We start from the raw sequence: 22,647 nt of genomic DNA, 5'->3' as shown, positions 1-22,647 counted from the left end.
CTTTCTTTGCAGAATTGGAAAACACATATGAGAAGAATCAAAGAATTCTGGAAGACAAAGCCAAGCAAGTGGTGCAGCTGGAAGAAACAGTCCGCAGCCTCTTGCAGGCCATCAGCCAAAAAGTTGCTGTTTACAGCACTTGCTAGTAACTGATTGGAAAATGGAACCAGAAAAAAAAAAGCCCTTTGGAAAGGGAACGTGTAAATCCAAAGAGAGAGAAGTCTTAAACTGACATACATTCTTTTCATACCTTAATACCTCATAATTTGACTAAATACCAGCTTTAATATCTTAAAACCAAAGACTTTCTCTTTTACTTAATAAACAGTACTTTTGTAACAAAGCATATGATTCATTTAACCAGTGTTACATTCATTATCCCGAAATGGTATTTTAACCCTTTTAAGTACTCTGATAATAAAACCTTAGATGGGAAGTTAATTTCAATTTAAAGAGTTCTGCTTAAGAGTTTATGTAAACAGATGTTAGGAAAGTGAAACGCTAAGTTCATAAAATAAAGCCACAGAGGACCAAACATTTGCAGAATCAGAGTGAGGGAAAAAGACACCTGAAACAAGACAGAAACATAATTTATTTCATTGTGTTTTGACTGTCACTGTGTCAGGTGCTTGCTTGCCTTAGCACTCCCTGGAACAGGTGCTAATTTTTGCCTGCAAGACATGAGTTTTGATATTATGTATTTGTACTCTTTGGAAAACAGTAGAAAATAAAATACCCTTTTTACATTAGCTGGGGTGTCTGCATGAGTTAAAGGGTGTGTGTGAACCCTTAGGCCCATAAGATCCCTGAACCAGTGCCATCCAGGAAGCAAATTCGAGGTTTTTTTTCTGATCTCCCTCTTGTTTGAACAGATTCATTCCCCCACTATTTCTAACAAAGGAAGTGTTAAGAACACCACCATAAAAATGAGCTGATGATGTACCATGAATTATTTTTATGCAAATCTAGGGACAAGAAAAGGGATCCTCCACCACAATAGAGGTCATGAAACCCAGTATGTGAAGCGCAGGCATAGGGAAAGAAGCAGGGAAACTGCATCATGGATTCTATTACCTGGATTCAGCTGTGCATACAAGCAGAAAGGAAGGAGACTGCTGCTTGCACACCCCATGTCAGAACACTGTGAGAGGACAATGGCGCTAAAGCCAAAAATGTTGGCCTGCTTGTGCAACAGCTTTGTATGAACTCTTCCACTTGCCTTCCACACTGTATTTTTTATACCAATTTTAGTTTCTCCAAAAGAACTTGATTTTCTTTCAATAAGTTTCACAAAAACACAGGTGTTTTTCCATTTTTAAAAAATGTATCGATACAAACGGCTGTCCACAGAGCAAAACCAGCTGTACGCATTTTGTCCTACATAGCAAGAAGAGCCAAGACAAAGACTAGCCTTGGTTAAAAAATAACTTTAAAAAGATTGTGACGCGTTGAAACCTATTGCTATCCCTCTCACTGAAATTACCACGACAGCATTGTGCAAAGGTGACAGTGGCATATTTTAAGTATCATGATATTACAGTATCAGTTCCTCAGCAATGACAGAACAGCAACACTGGATAGTATCAACAATTATATTTTGCCCAAGTACATGATGGACTCTTCTTAAGCACGCTACAACCTTAAGCTGTCATTGCTGTAGCTTGTCTTCTGCAGAAACCTAGAATGTACAAACTAGCAAACATACTTAATGTACAGCTGTTGGGTGATTTCCCAACCCCAAATCTGTTTAAATAGCTCATGTTGAAAAGAAAAGTTCACTCAGTTAAGTCCCAGAAGTTTTCAAATGACTCAGCTTTTCACAAAGCCTTCTGTCAGTTTTCAAAGGAAAATATGCTTTGTGCGTTAACTGTATCCTTTTGCTTTAGAAATTGATCGCTTTGCCAAATGATGCTGCTAGGTTGGCTTCCCTGAAGGCTTCAGACACGGTCTGTTGAGAACAAAAGAAAGTAATTAGGAAAAGGTAATGGGGGGGGTCACGAAGAGTCGGACACAACGAAACAACAATGGGGGGGGGGAACCTTGCAATTATCTGGATCTTCATTTAACCCACAGAGAGACAAAAATGACTAGACAGCTCACACCAACTTACTGGATGTGCGTGGCAAACTCTGGCAACATCTTCACACGATGCTCCATATTCCATTGCAAGAGCAGCTTCATTAATCATTTCTCCAGCACCCTGGAGGGGGGGGGGGAATTATTATGATACAAGTAATAAATGTATGAGAAAAAAATTAAAAACAGAGGTACAGAGAACAATAAAGCTCTGTGTATTCTGTGCTTTTACAAAGATTATAAAAATTTGGTGTCAAATCTGATTTGCGTTAAATGCTTAAGGTAAGCAACTATATACCTAGCAAAGGCTTCGGGCTGTCAGTGAAATCTTCATTAAATTATGCAAGTACTGATTAGAAAAAAAACCAAGTTTTACATATTATACATGTGCGTGTTTCATCAGCTGCCATCTTTGTAGAGTTATTACCTTGTGAGAGAAAGCAGCTGTGGATCACCACTTCTAAGAGGCCATTGGCTTCTTATATTTGTATGTAATAGTATCATAAATCTGGGTTTGGGTGCCTGTTTGCATGCTTTCAAGCATAGCTTCATAGATATAAAGACATGCTATTTAAAAAACACCACCCCCATGAAAGTTGAGGCGCTCAGGATGCTTAAAGTTGTGCATAAGACCAAATTATATGCTTTTATCACTGCACACAGAGTGCTCTGAACGCAGTGTGCCTGATGGGGGTTTTCATGTTCTGGTTTGCTTTTGTTTGTTTTTAAAGAATTGCATTCTGCTGGCGAATGCCATGACTGTCAAAACCTCAGACTGAAAAGCACGGAGTAAGAGAAAACTCATACAACACAAAACTGTGGCCAAGTCCACTGTGCCGCACTTGGTAGTGGCACATGGTAATGGCACACCATGACTGGGGATTTGGGAGCCAGCATGTGAAAAGCCTTAAGTCTGCAATCCAAAAAAAAAATCAAATTCTGCAGTGCACTAAGTTATGCAAGAAGGCATGTGTTTATTTTAAATGCCCATGAATCCATCATTTGTTGTGGCATTCTTAGGTTATCTTCTTAGGTTACATGCCCAAGAGGCACGTAAGAAGAGCAACTGAGCTGTGGTAAACAAAACAGTCTTGGGGATATAAACGTTTTTCTGAAGTCTTAACAAGCCACCAGCAAATGCTTGGAGGCCAGAAGTATACATGGTTGCATATTATGAACTCCTGACCACCAGAACCAAATACATTCAAGATTCTGAAGCGCTACGTGCAGATTCCGCATAGTACTCACTGCGCCTAAAATATGCGCTCCCAGCATCCTGTCTGTCGTTTTGTGACTTAGCATCTTCACCAAGCCGTCTGTGTCAGCGTTGGTCTTAGCTCGGCTGTTGGCAGCAAAAGGAAACTTGCCAATCTTGTATTCTACCCCCTAAAAAGCAAAAGACAGTTCTGAGAAGCTGGACATTATCTCCTGCACCTGGCAGAAAAACTAAAGTACGACTTCTCTGGCAGTTTGCTGCATCTGAGCTCCGAAAGGCCAAGTTGGTGAGGGGATGCTCACATCCTGCTCCACACAAAAGTATTTCCTACATAGAAAACTAGGTGTCCGGGAGATGGTTCTACCCAAACACAAATGTTTTGGGTGGAGATGCATTCAGTCCTGGAGTTGCAACCCTGCCATCAGATGTGGTGCAACCCAGTTTACATTTCCGTGAGTTCCAAAGAAGACATGACCATTATAGATCCATGTACAGAAACTGCTGCAATTGCTAAAGAATATGGAGTGGGGAGTGGACACTTGATTTGAGGCAGTGGCGCTCTCAAAACAGCCCCTTTCCCCAAATTGTTTTCTTCCCACTGGGGCTGCCGTAGCAGAACCTTACAGAAAAGCACTTGCTACTTTGGGGCAAAAGGCAGGAAAACTGAAGAGCACTCAGAAGACATGTATGACACCACGTACAGTGGTGCCTCGCAAGACGAAATTAATTCGTTCTGCGAGTTTTTTCGTCTTGTGAATTTTTCGTCTTGCAAAGCACGGTTTCCCATAGGAAATGCATTGACGGTTTCCCATAGGAATGCATTGAAAAAGGCGCAAGACGTTTTCGTCTTGCGAAGCAAACCCATAGGGAAATTCGTCTTGCGAAGCAACTCAAAAAACAAAAAACTCTTTCGTCTTGCGAGTTTTTTGTCTTGCGAGGTACCACTGTATGTAACATTCAGAACTGCAGCAGCATTGTTTCCAACATCCATGGGGTTCTCACTTCCGCTAGTTTTTAACAGTGGTTTGTTTCTGGGAGCGGGACTGAACGACATCTATGATTCCTAGCACCTGGCTTTGTGGACTCATGGCTGCTCTATAGCTATCTCAAACAATAACTGGGAGGGGGGCACATCATGAAAGGCTCCCTCTCCTCTCCGCTATAAACTGAAAGACTGATATTCAAGCACATTGTTGCTACTGCCAGCTCCATTATTCTGCCCTTTGCTCCAAAAGAAATGCAGGTCCAGTTTGCACATCGCATTTAGCTATGGTTAGCTTAGTGTTAACACACAAGCATTCAGGTACTCACAGTAAAAAAAAAATCACATTGCTCCACTCCTCCCCCCAGCTGTTCTGGTGCAGTGTTACTTGGCACTAAGCCATGGCTGGGTTTAGCTTTATGTCTGGACCCAGGCTGGTGGTTTGCCTCCCCTGAACGAACCATGGTTTAATGCAAAAGTTAAAAATAGATTTGAAAAGACGACAGCACCACAAATGATCCAAACAAAAAAGGAGAGAACTGCTAACTGCTGCTGAATGCCAATGCCCTTTTAAAACATGTTGTAGAAAGGGGGGGTGGATTATTGGGTTGTTCTTGTCTTTGCTTTTTATGCTTTTTTGTTTTTATGTTGTGATTTTATGTGGCGAGACCTGGGGGGAGGTATACAAATTTAATAGAGAGATAATAATAATATTTTTTTAGTGAAGCTCAAAGCAGTTGAAAGCAAAAAATACCTTCAGGAGTCTGAAAAGTTCTTAAAATTTATGGGTTGTCTGGAGCAAGAGCCTGGGGTTTGGATGGTATTCTAAGCCAGCCTTTCTCAACCTGTGGGTCCCCAGATGTTGTTGAACTACAACTCCCATCACCCCTAGCTAGCAAGGCCAGAGCTCAGGGATGATGGGAGATGTAGTCCAACAGCATCTGGGGACTCACAGGTTGAGAACCACTGTTCTAAGCTAAGCTATGGTTTAACTCTGGGCAGCAGGACTACTGGGTGAGGAGCAAACTGGCCGAGACGTTTGCAGCAAGTACCTGCACAATCATTAAGTTCATGCTTAGCCGTGGTTTGGCTTAGTGACACATGCAAACCAGGGCATAGACACACTGCTCTACTATGAGCAGACAGAAGAAACTACATATAGTACCTCTTCTTTCAGCTGTTCCTCCGATTTTCCAATCCAGGCAACTTCAGGATGTGTGTAAATGACCGAGGGCACACAGTTGTAGTCAATGTGAACTGCACCTCCAGCGATTCCTTCAACACACAAAATACCTTCATCTTCCGCTTTGTGAGCAAGCATCGGTCCAGCAACTACATCGCCAATAGCATAGATGCTGCCAAGTAAAGAAAAATAGGGAGATAGACATAAAAACATGCAGTGTAACAGCTTTTGACCCACTGTCCTGAATATACAGGGAATAGGCTAAAAATAAAATAAATACAACGAAGAGCCAAATCTCTAATCTAATTTGAAACTTTTCATTTTTTAAGGTAAATTGACTTTGAGCTACAGTCTTGTTTTACCCCAAAGGTAAACGAAGGCCCAAGGCCAACGGGCTTGTTCTTGTCATCCTTTTCTAGCATATATTAATTATGATTGTAAGCAAGAGTAACACAAGCCAAAAGAGGAGATTGTAACAATCTGACACAGTATAAATCTTCCTCCGCTTAACCAATGCTCCCGCGCTAAACTACAACCAGTTTTTATACCCATCTTGCTAATACAACTGAACCTTAAATTTAAACTCAAAATAGCAACTCAGAAAAAAAACAATTTCCAACAGCCCAACAACCCATCTGATTACTTCACTTACTTTGGGACTTTGGTTTGGAATCTGTTGTTGATCGGGATTCTTCCCCTATTATCTAGTTCAATACCCACATCTTCCAGGCCAAGATTCTTAGTGAATGGGCGCCGCCCGATACAAACCAGAAGTACGTCACAAGTGATCACTTCTGCCTTGCCACCAGCAGCAGCTTCAATCCTGGGGGGAAAGGAGTAGGGCAGTGCTCATGAATAGAGAAGCAACATACTGCTAGTACACCTGTTGTCAATGAATCCCGATCACTCCTTTTTATCTAACAGTTATGGGTCGTTACACGGATAACATGTCAAGGCCCTGCAAAACCACAGCAAATTATAGTTAAACCATACTAGATTTACACATTTTTACGTTCATGTCACAGTAAGTGACTACAGCAGTTCTCCAACAAACAGCTTAAAGGAATGTTATAATCATGTCATTAACTGTCACAACTACACCATGTCTGTAATGAAAAGGTGGGATTGTCTCTTAACCCCCCCTTCGAATTGTTTCGACTACGCATTGTCCAGCTCTCTCCTCAATCTTGCCAGCTGTGCCACAAACAATACAATCAAACTGCATAGGAATTTTGTGAAATGCATAGAGTCTACACATCAAGAGTGTAACCAATGCAAGTTTAAACTTTGTGGTTTTTATCCAGCCACCTTAATTCTGAGGGATAAAATACGCAACGCATATAAGATTTTGAACATGTGAACAGGATGCCAATGCCTATTACATTAGAAACATTTCAATTTGTGCAGTGTAAGAGGCATAAGTAACTGTCATTATCCAAGATTAGCAGCTCCAAGAGGACTTGTCTGTGTTGTATGTTTTTTTAAGCATAAACTAATGGATTACGTCACCTACGTCAGCGGCAGCTCTGCAGATGTTGGACTCCCAACATCCATCAACCCCATCCAGCCTAGCCAATGGTCAGCAGGGATGCCCAGCCATGAGGCAGGGTGAAGCAGTTGCCTCAGGCAGTGGGGGCACCACCTGCAGAGAAACACCACTGCTTCCAATGAGACTGCAGCAAAATCTCATGAGAGCTCAATGGAACCTGTCACTTTGCATCACAGGTTATGGAGGCTTTGGCAGCAGCGGCACGTGAAAATGGAAACCCAACCCAACACTTAAGATGGCACCACATTGGGTGACACTGGAAAAAAATCAATGGACCAGAATAACGTTATTTCAGTGGGTCTACTCCCTGAGCGTGACTCAGACAGATACAACCCAGTATATTTGATTCTGCAATACAGTGGTGCCTCGCAAGACGAAAAGAATCCGTTCCGTGAGTCTCTTCGTCTTGCGAAGCAATCCTATTAGCGGATTAGCGCTATTAGCGGTTTAGCGGCTATTAAAGGCTTAAGGGATTAGCGGATTAGCTGCTAAAAGGCTATTAGCAGCTTAGTGCCTTAGAAAAAGGGGGTGGGGAGCGAAAAAAGATCGCAAGAATCGCAAGACATTTTCGTCTTGCAAAGCAAGCCCATAGAGAAATTCGTCCTGCGAAGCGCATTGAAAAACGGAAAACCCTTTCGTCTAGCGGGTTTTCCGTCTTGCGAGGCATTCGTCTTGCGGGGCACCACTGTATACACTTTCCATGCCGATAGCTACAGTTCTGTAAACATGTTTCCAGAGATGAAAATATATTTGAAATACCCCAAGAATCAGTCTCATATATAGTAATACCTCCATGAACATCCGTCTTGTCTAGCGTCCATTCCGGCAAATGTCCGCGGCAAACCCCGAAGTACCGGAACAGGTTACTTCTGGGTTTGCCGTGCGCAGAAGCGCTAAACTGTGCTTTGCGCATGTGCAGAAGACAAACCGCTCTGCGCATGTGCACAGATGCGGCACGTTGCCCTGCGTCTTTTTTGGCTAGCGGCCGAGGCTCCGGAATGGATCACGGCTGCAAATGGAGGTACAACTGTATATAGGTGCCAGTAATTCCACCACTCCCTTGATCCCAAGTCTGATCTGGGGCTAATTTAGGTTTCATAAAGAGAAGACAACCCGTTTCTTTAAGTTACATATTTACATAGTTGCGTACATACTTACGAAACATCAATCTTTCCATCGGGTCTCTTGGTAGCACCGGTAACTTTAGTATTCAGTTTAAATTTAAAGCCTTGCTTCTGGAGAATACGCTGGAAGTTCTTAGATATCTCCATATCAATACCCAATCCACCTACATGGCCCAAGAACTCCACAGCTGTCACATCTGCACCGAGACGCTGCCAGACTGAACCCTGCAATGTAAACAAGCCCATTTTTACTTTAATTTTTTTTAAAAAAGCTTTTTTTTAAAAAAAAAAAGAGAGAGGGAGTGATTTTATAGCTCCTGTGTAGCTTTTGCTACAAATTAATCTGACTAATGGCAACCACGGAAGATTAAACTCCACCAGAAATCTTTAAACAGCCCGGGAATGTTTTGTAATCTTTTGCACAACGCCTGCTACACTTTCATGACAATTTCATGGACCGATAAATTTCCTTAACTAGGAATACAACAAACCAGGAATGGGGAACCTGTGGTCCTCCAGAGGTTATTGGATTGTAACTCCCATCATCTGAGTCCATTGGCCATACTAGCAGGGGCTGATGGGAGCTGGGAATCCTACATCTTCTGGAGGGAAACTTCCAAGTGGCTGTGAGCCACAGCTCCCAAATTGGAGGATTCCCAATAGGTCTTGGAATAACAGCAGAATTTTTTATCGTAATCCAAAGGCTTCTAGTCCTGCAGAAGCCCTGCTATATATCAGCCCTGTGCAAATATTCACTAAGCCCCACGTGTTTGATCGTGCAAGGATGCAAGGCTGCAAACCAGAACGGCCTAGAAATAAAGCCTGGATGGCGTGGGCACCTCCACATGCCAGTGGACAGAGAGCTGCTGCTATTTGCACAATTGCTGTCATATGGAAAACTTTTTCTGCGGTTGCAAGAATCGTAACAGCCGTATAAGCAGCCCCCACAGAAGGGCACTGGTTTATTCAACCCATGTTTCCTTAGTACCTTGACTGGTTTGCGTGACTGCTGACAGCCCAATAGACCACCTACAGGCAACTGCATGAGGCCCAGAAATATTTTTTCGCATGTCAACTAGGAATATTGACAAAGGTTGAAAAAAATCAAAAGGAGGTAGAGCACTTCTTACCAGTTCCACACCAATGACTCCTGCACCAATGACCACCATTTTTTCAGGGACTTGCTTCAAAGAAAGAGCCCCCGTGGATGATACAACCGTATCCTCATCAATCTAAACAAATTGAAAAGAAAAATACAACCCCCCAAATATGAGACTTTTGTATAAAAGCATACACTGTGTATAAAATGCCAACGTTTTTTTCAAGGTTATATGTAAGACAACAGCCATACCACTATTAACACACCCAATTTCCTCTGATCTCAGAAGTGAATATTCAACAGCTACCACACCATGGTGTGTTTAGCCTATTTGTATTTGCAAACAGGATTTGCTGCACAATATATATTTGAGCTAGTTTGCATGTTGCAAACACCTCTGGCCATAAGCAAGAAAAGTTTGACCTGGCCTAATTATGGTTTCTCTGAACTTAACCATGGTTTAATTCAGGGCAGCAAACCACCATTTGAAACCATGTTTTGCTGCTGGCTTACAAATCTTGGCTTCCTATCAAGTGTGGTTTGCTATTACATTTCAACATAGGAGCCTGGCTTAATCTTTGTTGTTTCAGTGCATTATTCTTGCCATTCAACTAGTTACCTCAGCACAGGACAGAAGCAGCTAGAAAATGAAACTGTTCTCCAGACCAAGTAACTCTCGCTGGCACTTTTCCAGAAATGATCTTCCTCATTCTGGATTGTATACATTAGTCACACAGAGGAGACCCCCCGAATGGAATGGGCAGAACTAACTTGGGCCTTTTAATTTCAATGGATATAGTGGATACAGCTCTTGGCCTAGCTACAGGCTCCCTTCTTCACACAAGCCCTCCGGTCTACCTTTGCTGTAGCTGTGCAAGGGGCCTCAGCCTAATTTGCCAGCACATGCAACTCAAGTCCTAGCAAACTAACATGATTCTTGCACCTATGGAAGGTAACATAAATAACACTGGAAACAGAAGCAACAAAGAATACTAAAGTTCCTATTTGACAGCCCTGTCGCTGGAAAATTATAACTTGTTACTGCAACATATTAAAAGACCAAACAATGGCACCTGAGAGCTATCTGCTGCAGGGGTAGAAAAGGGTTAAGAATTTCTGATCCCAATACAGTGGTGCCTCGCAAGATGAAATTAATTCGTTCTGCGAGCTTTTTCGTCTTGTGAATATTTTTGTTTTGCGAAGCACCACTGTGCATTGACGGTTTCCCATAGGAATGCATTGACGGTTTTTTAAAAAAGGCACAAGACGTTTTCATCTTGCGAAGCAAGCCCATAGGGAAATTTGTCTTGCGAAGCAACTCAAAAAACGAAAAACTCTTTCGTTTTGCGAGGTACCACTGTACAATGTTAGGCATGTATCTGATTGAGGGCAGGAAGAGGAAAGAAGATTTCTTGACTCAGGGCATGCCAAGCACAGCTGAAAATGTGGGTTTGCTGGCCCTTTTTGCAGTCAATCAATGGCAAGTAAGAAGTGAGCACACTATTAAGAAAAGGTTAAAAATCAAGTCATACCGTAATTCCCGGGAAAGGTGTTACTTCTGAGCCAGTGGCGATGAGGATGTTCTTTGTATTAATGACCTGGGTGCTGCCGTCATCTTTCGTTGCGGTGACCTGGTTTTTGCCAGTTATTTTTCCAAACCCAGAAACATGTGTCACCTTCAGAAAAGAAAGCTCTTGTTAAACAAAATTAACTAAGAAACATTTCAGGTTGCAGCAATACTATTCTTTTACCCTGTTTAAAAGGAGGCACTGAAATCTGATACGCAGAGGTTGATAGAGCAAAAAGCTTTTTGTATTTTTTGTGACACAGGGCACACATGAGATGTTTCAGTTTTTTATTGTGGCACACACTAGTGTTTTTAATCTAAGCAAACAACTCTAAGTTTCCATGCATTTAACGAGCACAACTTTATCCTATCAGTATGCGGGTTCCAGTGATTCCCAAGAACACCCAAGAGGCGGCCAGCCAGCCACCTGTTTTTAAAAGTGTGAAGAAAGTATATAAATCAGTATCTTCACTTTGAAAAGAAGCTTGGCCTACATAGGAAGCAGATTAGATGGCTGGCAAGCCTTTAAAGAACAGGGGAAACTGCAAGCAGCACACATATTGATGGGGCTTCCACCTTCAGCAGTTGCTAGTGGATATGCAGCCCATGATATCCTAACCAAGTCAAGAAAACTTCATCCTGTGGTTCTTCGGGGATGCATTTGGCCATGTTCAGACTATATATCTGAGCAAAAGGAGTTAATTATTGCTCTGGCTTCTCTGGCCAAGAACTATCAGTTCAGATTTGAAGATGGGATTAAAACCACTAATCTCTGGGCAATAGCCAATGTGAATCACCCTCAGGCAACATCCATCAATTTCAATGGGTCCACTCCCTGTAAATTGGGTGCCGTCCTGGCAACCACTTATAGAAAAGCGGCAACTTGCACCAGCATCAACTTCTAAAGCGACTAAGAAATGGCCAGGAATAGCGCAAGCAGTAAACTGCTTTTGGTTCAGAGTCCAGACGTACCTTGTTCTGTTTAAACAAGTGAGCAATTCCCCCTGTTAAGGCCTTGACTGCACCACTTTTCTGCTCCATCATCTTCTCTAAATTCAATTTGAGTCCTGTAACTATATAAATATGTGCAAACGTAACAAAGTATTTATTTTTGCAGACCTAAGCACCTGGCAAAGTTCTTACAGTTCTATTAGATGCACTATTATTCCAAGCTTTTAGTGGAAGATGCTGCTGGTGATATCTTAATTGCTTTTTTACTGAGAGACTATTCTGTAATGTAACATTTTGGACTTAGTAATTTTAATTTGTTTTACTTTTCATTTGTTAACTACCTTGAAAGCACTATTAAAAGGGGGGAATACAAATGTCTTGAATAATAAAACAATGTTCAGTTTATCTATCATTTCAATTTATCCATTTAAAAGGTGTCTCTGATTTTTCTTAAATAAAGCCCTCCTCCCCTTTCCTTCACATAGGAGGGCATGCCTCTTCTAAGAAGATGCCTGTTGCAAGAAACGTTTAAAATGTTAGGGTTATTTCTGTGAATTCAGAAGACAGGTTAATACATACAGCATGGCATGGTGACTAAAAGAAAGAGAAGCAGACCTATAAAATTGGCTTAAATATATATTTTCTAATGATTTAAGTTTGCTTAGATCAGAATCAAGACCATAGCCATGGAATGACCTGACTCTTTCAGGCTGCTTCCCTGAATTTTTAGCTTTCATTTAGAACAAAACTGAAAGGCAAGGCTTCAAAAGCCAAAGAACATTCTGCTTTTTCATGCAGAGGGTGGAAGAAAATTGCTTATTCTCCCACCTGCTCTAAATCAAGCAGTGATTTATCAAATCCCACCCACAGGAGCAGCTTGGGGAACGGAACACAGAGCTGCACCAGGAAGCACGTGAAAGCCCCGCTGTGCGCAGGGAATGTTAAGCACAATTCTTTCTATCAAAATTTAAGTCTTTTGCCCTTTCCTCTACAGACATGAGCAACTCACGGACAATGTTCTACCCAGTAGCTTAGACCAAAGTAATGTACAGGTTTCCAGCTAAGTATTGGCCTGGCAAGTTTCTGGGGATATATAATTTTAATTTAATTAACATTATTTAATGCACTGCATCCTGTTAAATATGCAGAGTAGACTCCCTATATTTAGGGCTTTACACTATCTTAAGAGGATGCAGCAGTCTAACCCAATATCCAATCCCGTAAATTATCTCACTATGCACTAGCACAGCAGAACCAGGATATTTGGAATGCCAACAGATGGTATTTCATACTTACCCTCGATTCCTCTACTAGCAAAGTCTTTTCCATGGGCCAAATGATACAGGTGTGAATTGTTTAGCAAGGCCTGCAACATAAAAGAAAATTAAACTAAGCACGTAATTTCCACAGGGGGTATTGTAGTAAAAGATTACTGAAGTGGCTAACCAGCAGCCTTCCAGATATCGTTGGACTGACTGGGGCTGATGGGAGTTGGAGTACAACAACATTTGGATGAGCAAAGGTTAAGTCACCCTTGCTATAGTATGACATCACTACTATTTATCCTAAGATCAGAATGAAGTAATTTCACATTGCTTTTCAGGAAAACACCACCATGTTCAGCACTTGATGCCTGAATGAATGAATGGAAGCCTGAATGGACTACATAAAGAACTTCCTTATCAATTCACATCATCTCAAATGCAATGTTCTTCAAGCGAGTCAGTTCACACAATCAGCTGCTTGTCATGAAGTAATCAAGTGACATAGGTGCATGTGTGAACCAGTGCTCCATTAGTGATCAGTTTCACTGATACATCTTTGTAACTTTCATGCAGCTGGACCATGGGTTGGCAAACTAAGGTCTGCGGGCCAGATCAGGCCCAATTGCCTTCTAGATCCAGCCTGTGGACGGTCCGGGAATCCAGGCAGCCGGCATAGTGCACATGTGATGGTTTTTGTGACTCAGCCAGGCTTGGGGGTCAAAAGTGAGGCGGGCGGCTGCTCGAGACAAGCCCCTTCTCTGTCCGTCACATGCGCACAACAATCTTTTCTTCCGGGGTGGCAGATGGGGAAGAGGGAAAAGGAGCCACAGTTTGGATTTCCACCATGGAGCTTCCGGTGACTGACTTCAGGAAGGGCATTTATGGCGGCAGTGGCTCAGAGGCGCTTTGGGAACGACGCCCACCGGTGTCTGTGGTGGTGCTTGAGCGGCGCCGGCCTGACTTAGCATAGCCAATGACTTTTCCCTTGACCCACAAATGTGCACACACTCTCCAGGGCTGACAGGAATGGCGCGCTTACCTCAGCCCCCCACTACGAGAGAAATAATAACTATCAACACGTAAAATGCAAAGGAAGCAGCGTGGGTCTATGATGGAAACCCCCCCCCCAAAAAAATCGCATTTGGGCAACGTTGGGGTTGGTCCCAATAAGGGTTTTTGCCAAAAATGCAGGTCATAATCATGGCAACATATAGTGCAGCCCCCCACAAGGTCTGAGGGACAGTGGACCGGCCCCCTGCTGGAAAAGTTTGCTGACCCCTGAGCTGGACACTTGAAAGCAAGTCACTTTCACAAAATCATCAGGAATTAATCAACAACACAAAGGAGCAATATCAACTCAGCAGCAGCATAAGGTTAGTGTTGGGCATTAATTCTACCCAATTAGTTGGGAAGTCACAAAGATTCTCAAAGAAAATGATACTTCAGATTCCAGAATAAAAAGAAAACTACTTTCTTTGTATCATATTTGCTCCTGTGGACATTCTATGTCTAATTCCAGAAGTAAAGCTGTGCACTTTTTTTTTTTTTTTTGGGTGGCCGTGGATCACCTAATAAACTTGTTTGGTTCTATAAATAAAAGCACATACATAACTGAGATTTTAATAACTGTAGTCTTACCCCTACAGGTAAATTTAAAGGGGGGGGGGAATATTAGACAGCACCAGTGCCATATTATGAAAATTGAAGCCTTAGTAGAAAGCCTCATTAGCCTGCTCTTTAATCTGACCATGATCAAAACAGCCAAACCTCCACTGTCAGAAAAATAATAATCAAGTGTAGGGTCAAATACTGTTCCACAACCTATCAGGCAGGCTGCATGAATGGAACTCACAGACCACCAGTGATCTGCAGACTATAGTTTAAGAACATCTGGTCTAGAGTATACCTGGCTAGATGCATCATGCACAGCAGCCAAACCCAGCCTCCAAGGCATAGATTAAATCAAATAGTATTTATTTATCTTATATATTTGTATTTTATAGTAGAGTTAGCTGCTGCTTGTTAGGCCCCATGATTAAATCTTGATGGCCAGGTTGACTTAAATAACAAATGTGCTGGCAAAGAACTGACTACCAGATCCTGGCAACAACCAGCCATTTAAGGTGAAACCGCTTTTCCTTTCTTCTGCTGAGGAGGATATAATCCCATTAGAAACTGAATAGTAATATCTGTTACATTTCCACCCTGCCCTTCCTCCAAGGGCTTCAGGTACCTTATTCTCCCACATCCATTTAATCCTCACAGCTACAATTCACCTAAGGTCACTCTTGAGTTTCCATGCTCAGCCTCTCTGTCCTAATTATGGTCTGACACACTAGCCAACACACCAAAGGGACTGCAAAACCACAATTCATGACTTCTCATACTGTGGGACCGTATTGGCTGTGAGTCCCGGAAGACCTGCTCCCTGCCTTTTCCCACTTGGCTTGACTGACCCCAACAACAAAAGCTGAGGCTGCTGAACAGACTCTTGGGTAGGGCTACTGTTTAGGAGTTCTTGTTGCTGTTAGTGATATTGAATTTTTTTGTACAGTGGTGCCTCGCAAGACGAAAAGAATCTGTTCCGCGAGTCTTTTCGTCTTGCGGTTTTTTCGTCTTGCAAAGCAAGCCCATTAGCGGAGTAGCGCTATTAGCGCTATTGACAGTTTAAGGGCTAAAAACGGCTTTTTAAGGCTTAAGGGATTAGCGGCTTTGCTGCTAAAATGCTTTTAGCAGCTCAGCGCTTCAGAAAAAGGGGTTTTGGAGCGAAAAACCCCCTCAAAATTTTTCGTCAATTTTCGTCTTGCGAAGCAAGCCCATAGGGAAATTCGTCTTGCGAAGCGCCTCTGCAAACGGAAAACCCTTTCGTCTTGCGGGTTTTCCGTCTTGCGGGGCACCACTGTATCTTTATTTTTAGATCTTCTATTAATTATGTGGAATTTTTTTCAGTTCAGCTGTGTACAGGGCCATTTTTGGCATATGCAGCGCTGAGGTGCAAAAAAAACTGCCCAGCGCCCCCATTTTTGAGGGGGAGGCCAAAGTTGTTGAGCTTTTTTTAGGGGAGCAGCTCAGAGTTTTTGAGGGGCACACAACTCTCCCATGCCACTGTGGGGAGGGAGGGAGAGTAATCCAGGCACGCAGGAGGACGGAGCCGACTGGCTACCTCAGTGCCCGCAGCAGAAAAGCCTGCGACATTCCAATGGGCTCTGCTCCGCTTGGTGGTGGCTGTCGGCTGGCCTGGCTCTTCAATCCCGGACTCCAAATCTCAGCCCTGGACTCGCGCCCTGTCGCCCCTGAGAGCCTGGGTGCCCTGCACCCCAGGGTTTATGGGTAAGCCAGCCCTGGCTGTGTACTTTTTGAAGAGCTTTATTTATTTATGACTACTTCTGTTATGCTTGTGATTATATAAATCTTTTCTTGGCTTTAACTATGGAAAGGCAGCATGCAAATAAAATGATGATGACAACGATTTGATTAAGTATTTTCCCACCATGAAGCTGATGAGCCCCAGTAGAACTTCTGTGCAAAAATGAATGTAGATGTTCCTCCAATCTAGATACAGCACAAGGTGAGAACTAAAAACTGAACCTACCTTAGAAGGTATGCATCCCACATTCAGACACGTCCCTCCTAGTGTTGCATTCTTCTCCACACAGACAGTCTAAGAATTAAAAGGAAAAGGAATTTTCATAAAACAGTCTCCCCTCCATAGATCAAATAGGCCACAATGGGTTCCTACACTTTTATTTTCAAACAATTCATTCTTTTTTCTTTCTTTTTTTAGAATACTCCTATAAGCATTTTTTCTAATAGCAAAACGTTCATTTTGTTAGACAGCTCCCATTGTTCCTAACCAATGGCTATTCTGACCAGGGCTGATCAGAGTTGGACTGCAACAACATCTAGCGACTCATAAGTTCTCCATCACTGCTAGAGAGAAACAGAGCATCACAGATCTCCTTCTGAAGAAATGTCTGATATAACCTTATCTGATTCAAAGACACCATTATTGTCTACTACACTGGTACCTCGGGTTAAGTACTTAATTCGTTCTGGAGGTCCGTTCTTAACCTGAAACGGTTCTTAACCTGAAGCACCACTTTAGCTAATGGGGCCTCCTGCTGCTGCTGCGCCGCCGGAGCACGATTTCTGTTCTCATCCTGAAGCAAAGTTCTTAACCCAAGGTACTACTTCTGGGTTAGCGGAGTCTGTAACCTGAAGTGTATGTAACCCAAGGTACCACTGTACATAATAAAAGCCACATCTCTATATGAAAGAGACACACTGCTGAAGAGTTTATTCTTAAAGCTTTTATTTCAAAATCAGCCTGCTGTATGTATCTGGCATATTTAGCCTCCTATCTGTGCCAAGTGAAGTCTGCACATTACCTTTCAAACGTGACGCGGCTTTTGTTCAACAAACAACTCTTTCCCCTAAGTTTGCATAATAGGTTCTTTAGACTGCAGGCAATTCAGAAGATCACAAGGGATCCTGCTGGATCAGGCAAATGTCCCATCTAGTTGAGCTTTCTCACAGTGGCCAGCCAGATGCTGATGGGAAACCCTTAAGACCCAAAAGCGCTCTCCCCCTTCCAGTTTCCAGTAACTGGTATTCAAAAACATACTGCTTCTAACAGGCAGAGCATAGCCATCATGTTTATTAGCCACTGATAGTCTTGCCCTCAATGAAATTGCCTAATCCAGGCATAAGCAAACTCGGACCTCCAGATGTTTTGGGACTACAACTCCCATCAACCCTAGCTTACAGGACCAGTGGTCAGGGATGATGGGAGTTGTAGTCCCAAAGCATCTGGAGGACCGAGTTTGCCTATGCCTGGAATCCTCTTTTAAAGCCATCCAATTTGCATCTTCAAGATACAGACGGCCAAGCTACAAATGGTCGTCTTCCTTTTGACTTAATTGCAAGAACCACAGCTGCAAGATTATCTGCGCCACGGCTACATTATGTGATTCTTCTCATCCTGTTTCCTTACCTTAAAGCCAAGTTGAGCAGCTTTGATTGCTGCAACATACCCTCCAGGGCCGGATCCAATGACAGTAACATCGGCATCAACTGGCAGAAAAAGATGTCAGATGTTTATAAGATGTGGAAGAAGTAAGAAAATATTTTACATTTAAAAATTTTCCAGTCAAATATTTCACAGACAGAAAAAGAGATCACACAGGGTTGTGCAGATTGAAGCAGATCCACTGAAATCAATGAACATGACTAAGTCCCTTTTTTTCAGTGGGTCTGCCCAGAGTATCTTTCTTGGATACAATCCTTTAAAATGGGAGAAAGAAAGCAATGCAATTCTTTCCATTTAAAAAGAAGAAAGTTTCTTAGCATGTCATCTACCAGTGCTGCATTAATTTTGATTGGAATGCAATCAAAGTCCATTTGCATGTGTTCCAATGCAATTAACTGCACATACTTAAGAGATGTATGAGGACATTTACATGATTACATATTTATTAAAATTATTTATATACTGGCTTAAAACCAGAAGTTACCAAGACAGTGTACAACATAATAATGCAAGATAGTCCACTAAAAGATATTTCAGTAAAAAAAAGCCTACAGGAACAATAACAACTGATACAACAATCCAAGTAAGCAATCTGACCGATCCGTCTTTCATGGCTACAGAATTGTTATTTATCATCATCTTTTTTATTATAGCTAAAATCACAAAAATACATCGGTAAGTTTGAATTATTGTAACACAATGTTTGTGGTATCTCAGCTGTATTTTCCTTTTAAATACATGGAAAAGGGGCCTGATCCTTTCCAGTCACTACTTCCATGTATCTTGAAGGAAAACAAATTTTTTTTTTGCTCTTCTGAAATCTGCACTGCTACCACAAAAAATGTGGAGAAGCAGTCTTCATGTGTTGGTCAGGGAACGATGCAACTTTTCACAATGTAGTAACATCTTAATAATCCTGAGGAACATCACATAGGCAGAAATGGCGAAACAATGACCCAAAATATTTAAATGTACAGTTTGATGTGGCTATTGAATGTAATGTTTAAAGTTACATAATATTTACCTTGGTCAGCATAGGTTCTTAAAGGCACTACAGAAATGCCTTGTAAGCCAGGCTGGATCCGGTTAAAATGGCTTCTCTGATTTGAAAAACAAGAAGAAATAAATTTATGTTCTCCATTAAGGATAGTTTATGTATTAAAGAAACAAACAAATTGTTACAGGATTAACTAAACTCATTAACGTTCAAAATTCATTTTAAAACCTTCACTTGTACTCCCACTCTAGTTCCTAAGGAATCATACTTTCTATGGGTCATTTTCTTCTTCAGATCCTCAATATCTGTATTTATCATTTGAAACAACTAGGGTGGGGTGGAAAGTATCACAGTGAATTGGTAAAAAGCCTGCCTCACTTGTGTGATTTCTGCACACTAAGGAACACTTTTGTTTACTATGCATCATTAGCTGCTGGAGTTAGAAAAATAATGTTGGGAAAGTTCCACTGAAATCTATTTTAATGAGCACCTATTCTGAACACTGCCTTTCACTGCTGATAGGAAGTGGCAAAGTCTATGTACAGATAAATCCACAAGTCAACACTTCCTCACTTCTTTTTGACCTCTGACTTATTAGAAAATACAAAGACTGACAAATTTGAACACCAAAGGTCTCTTTGGAGCATGCAAAAGGCCTCGCAGACCGCCTGGCATCTCTTATCATACTCTCTAGTGCAGAACAGCTAACAAAATATGCCCTTTATTTCAGAATACGACAGAAGAAGAGCCCCTTCTTTTTGAATTCTCCTCCTGGAAAAGTCAAAGGAATAAGCCTCTCTACCAGGCTCAGACACAGATGCCATAAAAAGAAACAAGTAATGCAAAGTAGAATTAAGTAGATCAAAGGATTGCCAAGTCAAAGGGGGCTTCTTGTTTTTTAAAAAAGAGATGGTAAGAATAAATTTGCAGGAAGCTGCTGCAATCCCCCTCTTACCAGCCCATGTTTCTTGCTTAGGTTTGCTACAACCACATACAAAGATGCCAAGCCCATTCACCACCCACTAGCACAGGCAGCATGGCTTGGTGGTCAAAACAGTAGCAGAGTCTTCCTTGCCTCTCTCAAACTACCCTGACACCTTCTCCTCAGCTAAGGGGGAACTTAAAACCCACCCCAGCAGAGAGAGAAGCAGCAGCATATACCGTATTTTTCACTCCATAAGACACACTTTTTTCCTCTTAAAAACTAAGGGGAAATGTCTGTGCATCTTATGGAGCGAATGTGGGGTCCCTGGAGCTAAATTGCCAGAGTGCGGCACGCTCCTGAGCCGCTCTTTGGGGCTGCCAGGGGAAACCCGGGCTTCCCCAGTCAGCCAGCCCTGACAGCGCTCCCTCTACCTGTTCTAGCTTCTGCCTTAGCGGCGCGAAGCCTCCGCAGGGCAGCGGGGAGCCTTCATCCCGCTGCCCTGTGGAGGCTTTGCGCAGCTATCCCTGGCTTTTGCGGGAGGTGGGGGAAGGGACAGAGCAGCAGGTCTGTCCCTTCCCGCACCTCCCGCAAAAGTCCCCAAGAGCCGCGCTCCCTTTAAAGAGTGCGCGGCTCTTGCAGGAGGTGGGGGGAAAGCCAGGAGGCTTGCTTTCGCTGAAGCTAGGAGGGCAAGAGGGATCGGTGCGCACTGATCCGGCTTGCTCTCCTGGCTTCAGGGATAGCCCCGCAAAGCCTCCTGAACGAAGAGGGAGGAGTGCTCCCTCTTAGCTCAGGATGCTTTGCGTTGCTTTCTTATTTTTTGTTTTCCTCCCCTAAAAACTAGGTGCGTCTTATGGTCTGGTGCGTCTAATAGAGCGAAAAAGACGGTCTACTGCAGCCTACACTAGATGCAAGGTGCAATACACCTGCTGGGATAGCTCTGTCAGTACAGCATGAGACTCTTAAACCTTAGGGTCATGGGTTCGAGCCCCCCATTCGGCAAAATATTCCTTCATTGCAGAGGGTCGGACTAGATGACACTCCTGGTCCAATTCCAACACTGCAATTCTATGAAATGGCCACCACAGCACTAACAGCTGTTGGGCTTTTGAAGTTTTGTGGCCTTCTGTCCTCTGCCTGCCCCAAAGCTCCATGTGCATAACAAGCCGGAGCAGACAGCTTCATCTTCTTGTTGAAATCCATCTGTCTCGGGAGGCAATGGAGTTGTGTGTCTTTGGGGGTGAAATCAAACCGGTGGGAGAGTTGCAGAGTTTTGTTGCTGCTCTGGAGCAGATGACAGCGTACAGTTGTTGTGCTGCTGCAGCAGCAATAAAAACTTCATAGCGGTGAATAAAACTTATTGCTGCCCCAATAAAACAGCTAGCACTGTTTGCAAAGCTAAGCAGGGCCCGGTATGGTTTCAAACTGGATCTTTTTTTGGGGGGGGGCTGCAAGTTGAGACTCCTACATTGCAGAGAATTGGATTTAGATGGCTCTCCGGATCCCTTGCAACTCTACGATTCCATGATAAAGGAACACACAGAAATTATTTTACACCAGTGTTTGGTCTGGGATGGCTAAATTGGTAGAGCAAGAGATGCTCCAACTCAGGAACCCCAGGCAAAAGATTCCTGTAGTGTAGGGGGTTGGACTAGATGCTATGCCCTTTTAAAATGTGGCTCTTGGGGGGGGGGGTGTTACTGGGTTGTTGTTTTTATTTTGATTATTTCTGTTGTGGCTTTATATGTTGACCTTGTTCTGTCAACCGCCCTGAGACCTTCGGGTAGAGGGCGGTATATAAATTCACTGAATAAAATAAAATAAAAATAGATGACCCCCGTGGTCCCTTTCCAACTCCGCAATTCAGACCATACGCCTAAAGCACAGCTCTTTCTTCGGCCTCGGGGTGGCTGTAGCCCCGACGGGACTCCCAAGGGGGGAGGAGCACTGCGGCCTCCTCGGCGGGCGGCCGATTCCCCCTCACAGCCGCGCCCTGGAGGGGCTTCCCGCCCGCGAAGCAGGTGCTCCGCCTCGGAGCTTCCCCTGTTGAACAGCTGCCTGCCAGAGGCGCCAAGACCCGACCGGGCCCAAGGTCGGAGCGCGGCCTCGCCGGGGCGTCGCCTGAGCTCCCGCCCGCCCTCTCGCCCGGTGAGGCCCGCCGCTCCTCGCCCCCGCGCCCGCCCGCCCCCATCCGGGCCGCTACCTGGGCGAGAGCGCAGTAGACGCGGCTCCAGCTCTGCATGTCGGCCTCGTTCGGGCAGCGTCGCTGCCGCCTCAGCGCCAAGCACCTTCAAGGTTCGCCCTTCTCCGCCCGGCGCTCTCCGAGGCGGCTGCGGCGACGAGTCGCGCAGGCGCGCGGCGGGGAAGCGAAGCCGGCCTCTGCGCGAATGCCAGGTCTCGGGAAAGGGCACGCCGGGCGTGCTCCCCCCCACCCCAGCGGAGGAGGTCTCCTAGTACGTACCACAGAAGCCCGCGCAGGCGCAGAAGGGGGACGTGAAGCCTCGCGCAGACGGCAGGTCCCGGAAAAGGGCACGCAGCGTACCCACCCACCCCCTAGCGGAGGAGGTCTCTTAGCGCAGGCCCGGCGCGAGCAGCAGATGCTCGCGCAGGCGCGCGGCGGGGAAGCGAAGCCGGCCTCTCGGCGAACGCCAGGTCCCGGAAAAGGGCACGCAGCGTGCCCCACCCTC

General features: G+C 43.8%; 2 protein-coding genes across 7 annotated transcripts in view; one reads left to right on the top strand and one right to left on the bottom strand.

Annotated features, from left to right (window-relative positions):
* LAMB1 (laminin subunit beta 1) overlaps positions 1 to 749 on the top strand; it is a 58,715-nt gene extending 57,966 nt beyond the window's left edge. For all 4 annotated transcript variants that reach the window (XM_083399281.1, XM_083399282.1, XM_083399280.1 and 1 more), the window contains one exon: positions 13 to 749. In XM_083399281.1, the coding sequence (XP_083255407.1) occupies positions 13 to 146 (134 nt within the window). In that variant the 3' untranslated portion in view covers positions 147 to 749. The remainder of the gene's footprint in view (positions 1 to 12) is intronic.
* Positions 570 to 22,526, bottom strand: DLD (dihydrolipoamide dehydrogenase). 3 transcript variants are annotated; one of them, XR_014502110.1, is made up of 15 exons: positions 22,164 to 22,411; positions 19,066 to 19,141; positions 18,006 to 18,085; positions 16,605 to 16,673; positions 13,044 to 13,113; positions 11,769 to 11,869; positions 10,762 to 10,905; positions 9,261 to 9,362; positions 8,165 to 8,355; positions 6,110 to 6,280; positions 5,440 to 5,629; positions 3,325 to 3,462; positions 2,111 to 2,200; positions 1,154 to 1,948; positions 570 to 1,067 (listed from the first exon to the last, which is right to left on the bottom strand). XR_014502110.1 is itself a non-coding variant. In XM_083399850.1 (15 exons), the coding sequence occupies exons 2-15, from the start codon at positions 22,200 to 22,202 to the stop codon at positions 1,883 to 1,885; spliced, it is 1,527 nt and encodes a 508-aa protein (XP_083255976.1). In that variant the 5' UTR covers positions 22,203 to 22,381; positions 22,503 to 22,526; the 3' UTR covers positions 570 to 1,882. The 3 variants fall into 3 exon arrangements, 2 of the variants coding, with proteins under 2 accessions (XP_083255976.1, XP_083255975.1); XM_083399850.1 differs by adding an exon at positions 22,503 to 22,526 and having other exon boundaries at positions 570 to 1,948; positions 22,164 to 22,381; XM_083399849.1 differs by having other exon boundaries at positions 570 to 1,948.
* Positions 22,527 to 22,647: the final 121 nt, after the last annotated feature.

This window comes from Podarcis tiliguerta, assembly GCF_965153285.1.
Source record: "Podarcis tiliguerta genome assembly, chromosome: 10".
Lineage (NCBI taxonomy): Eukaryota > Metazoa > Chordata > Lepidosauria > Squamata > Lacertidae > Podarcis > Podarcis tiliguerta.
Note: the sequence above shows the minus strand (reverse complement) of the source record. Positions and strands in the feature narration are given on the sequence as shown.

Coding starts and splice junctions, on each gene's coding strand:
- DLD (XM_083399850.1), bottom strand. CDS start 22,202: ATGCAGAGCTGGAGCCGCGTCTACTGCGCTCTCGCCCAG. Junction 6,281..8,164: donor GATGGAAAGATTGATGTTTC/GTAAGTATGTAC, acceptor CTTTCCCCCCAG/GATTGAAGCTGCTGCTGGTG. Junction 1,949..2,110: donor GAGTTTGCCACGCACATCCA/GTAAGTTGGTGT, acceptor TGTTCTCAACAG/ACCGTGTCTGAAGCCTTCAG.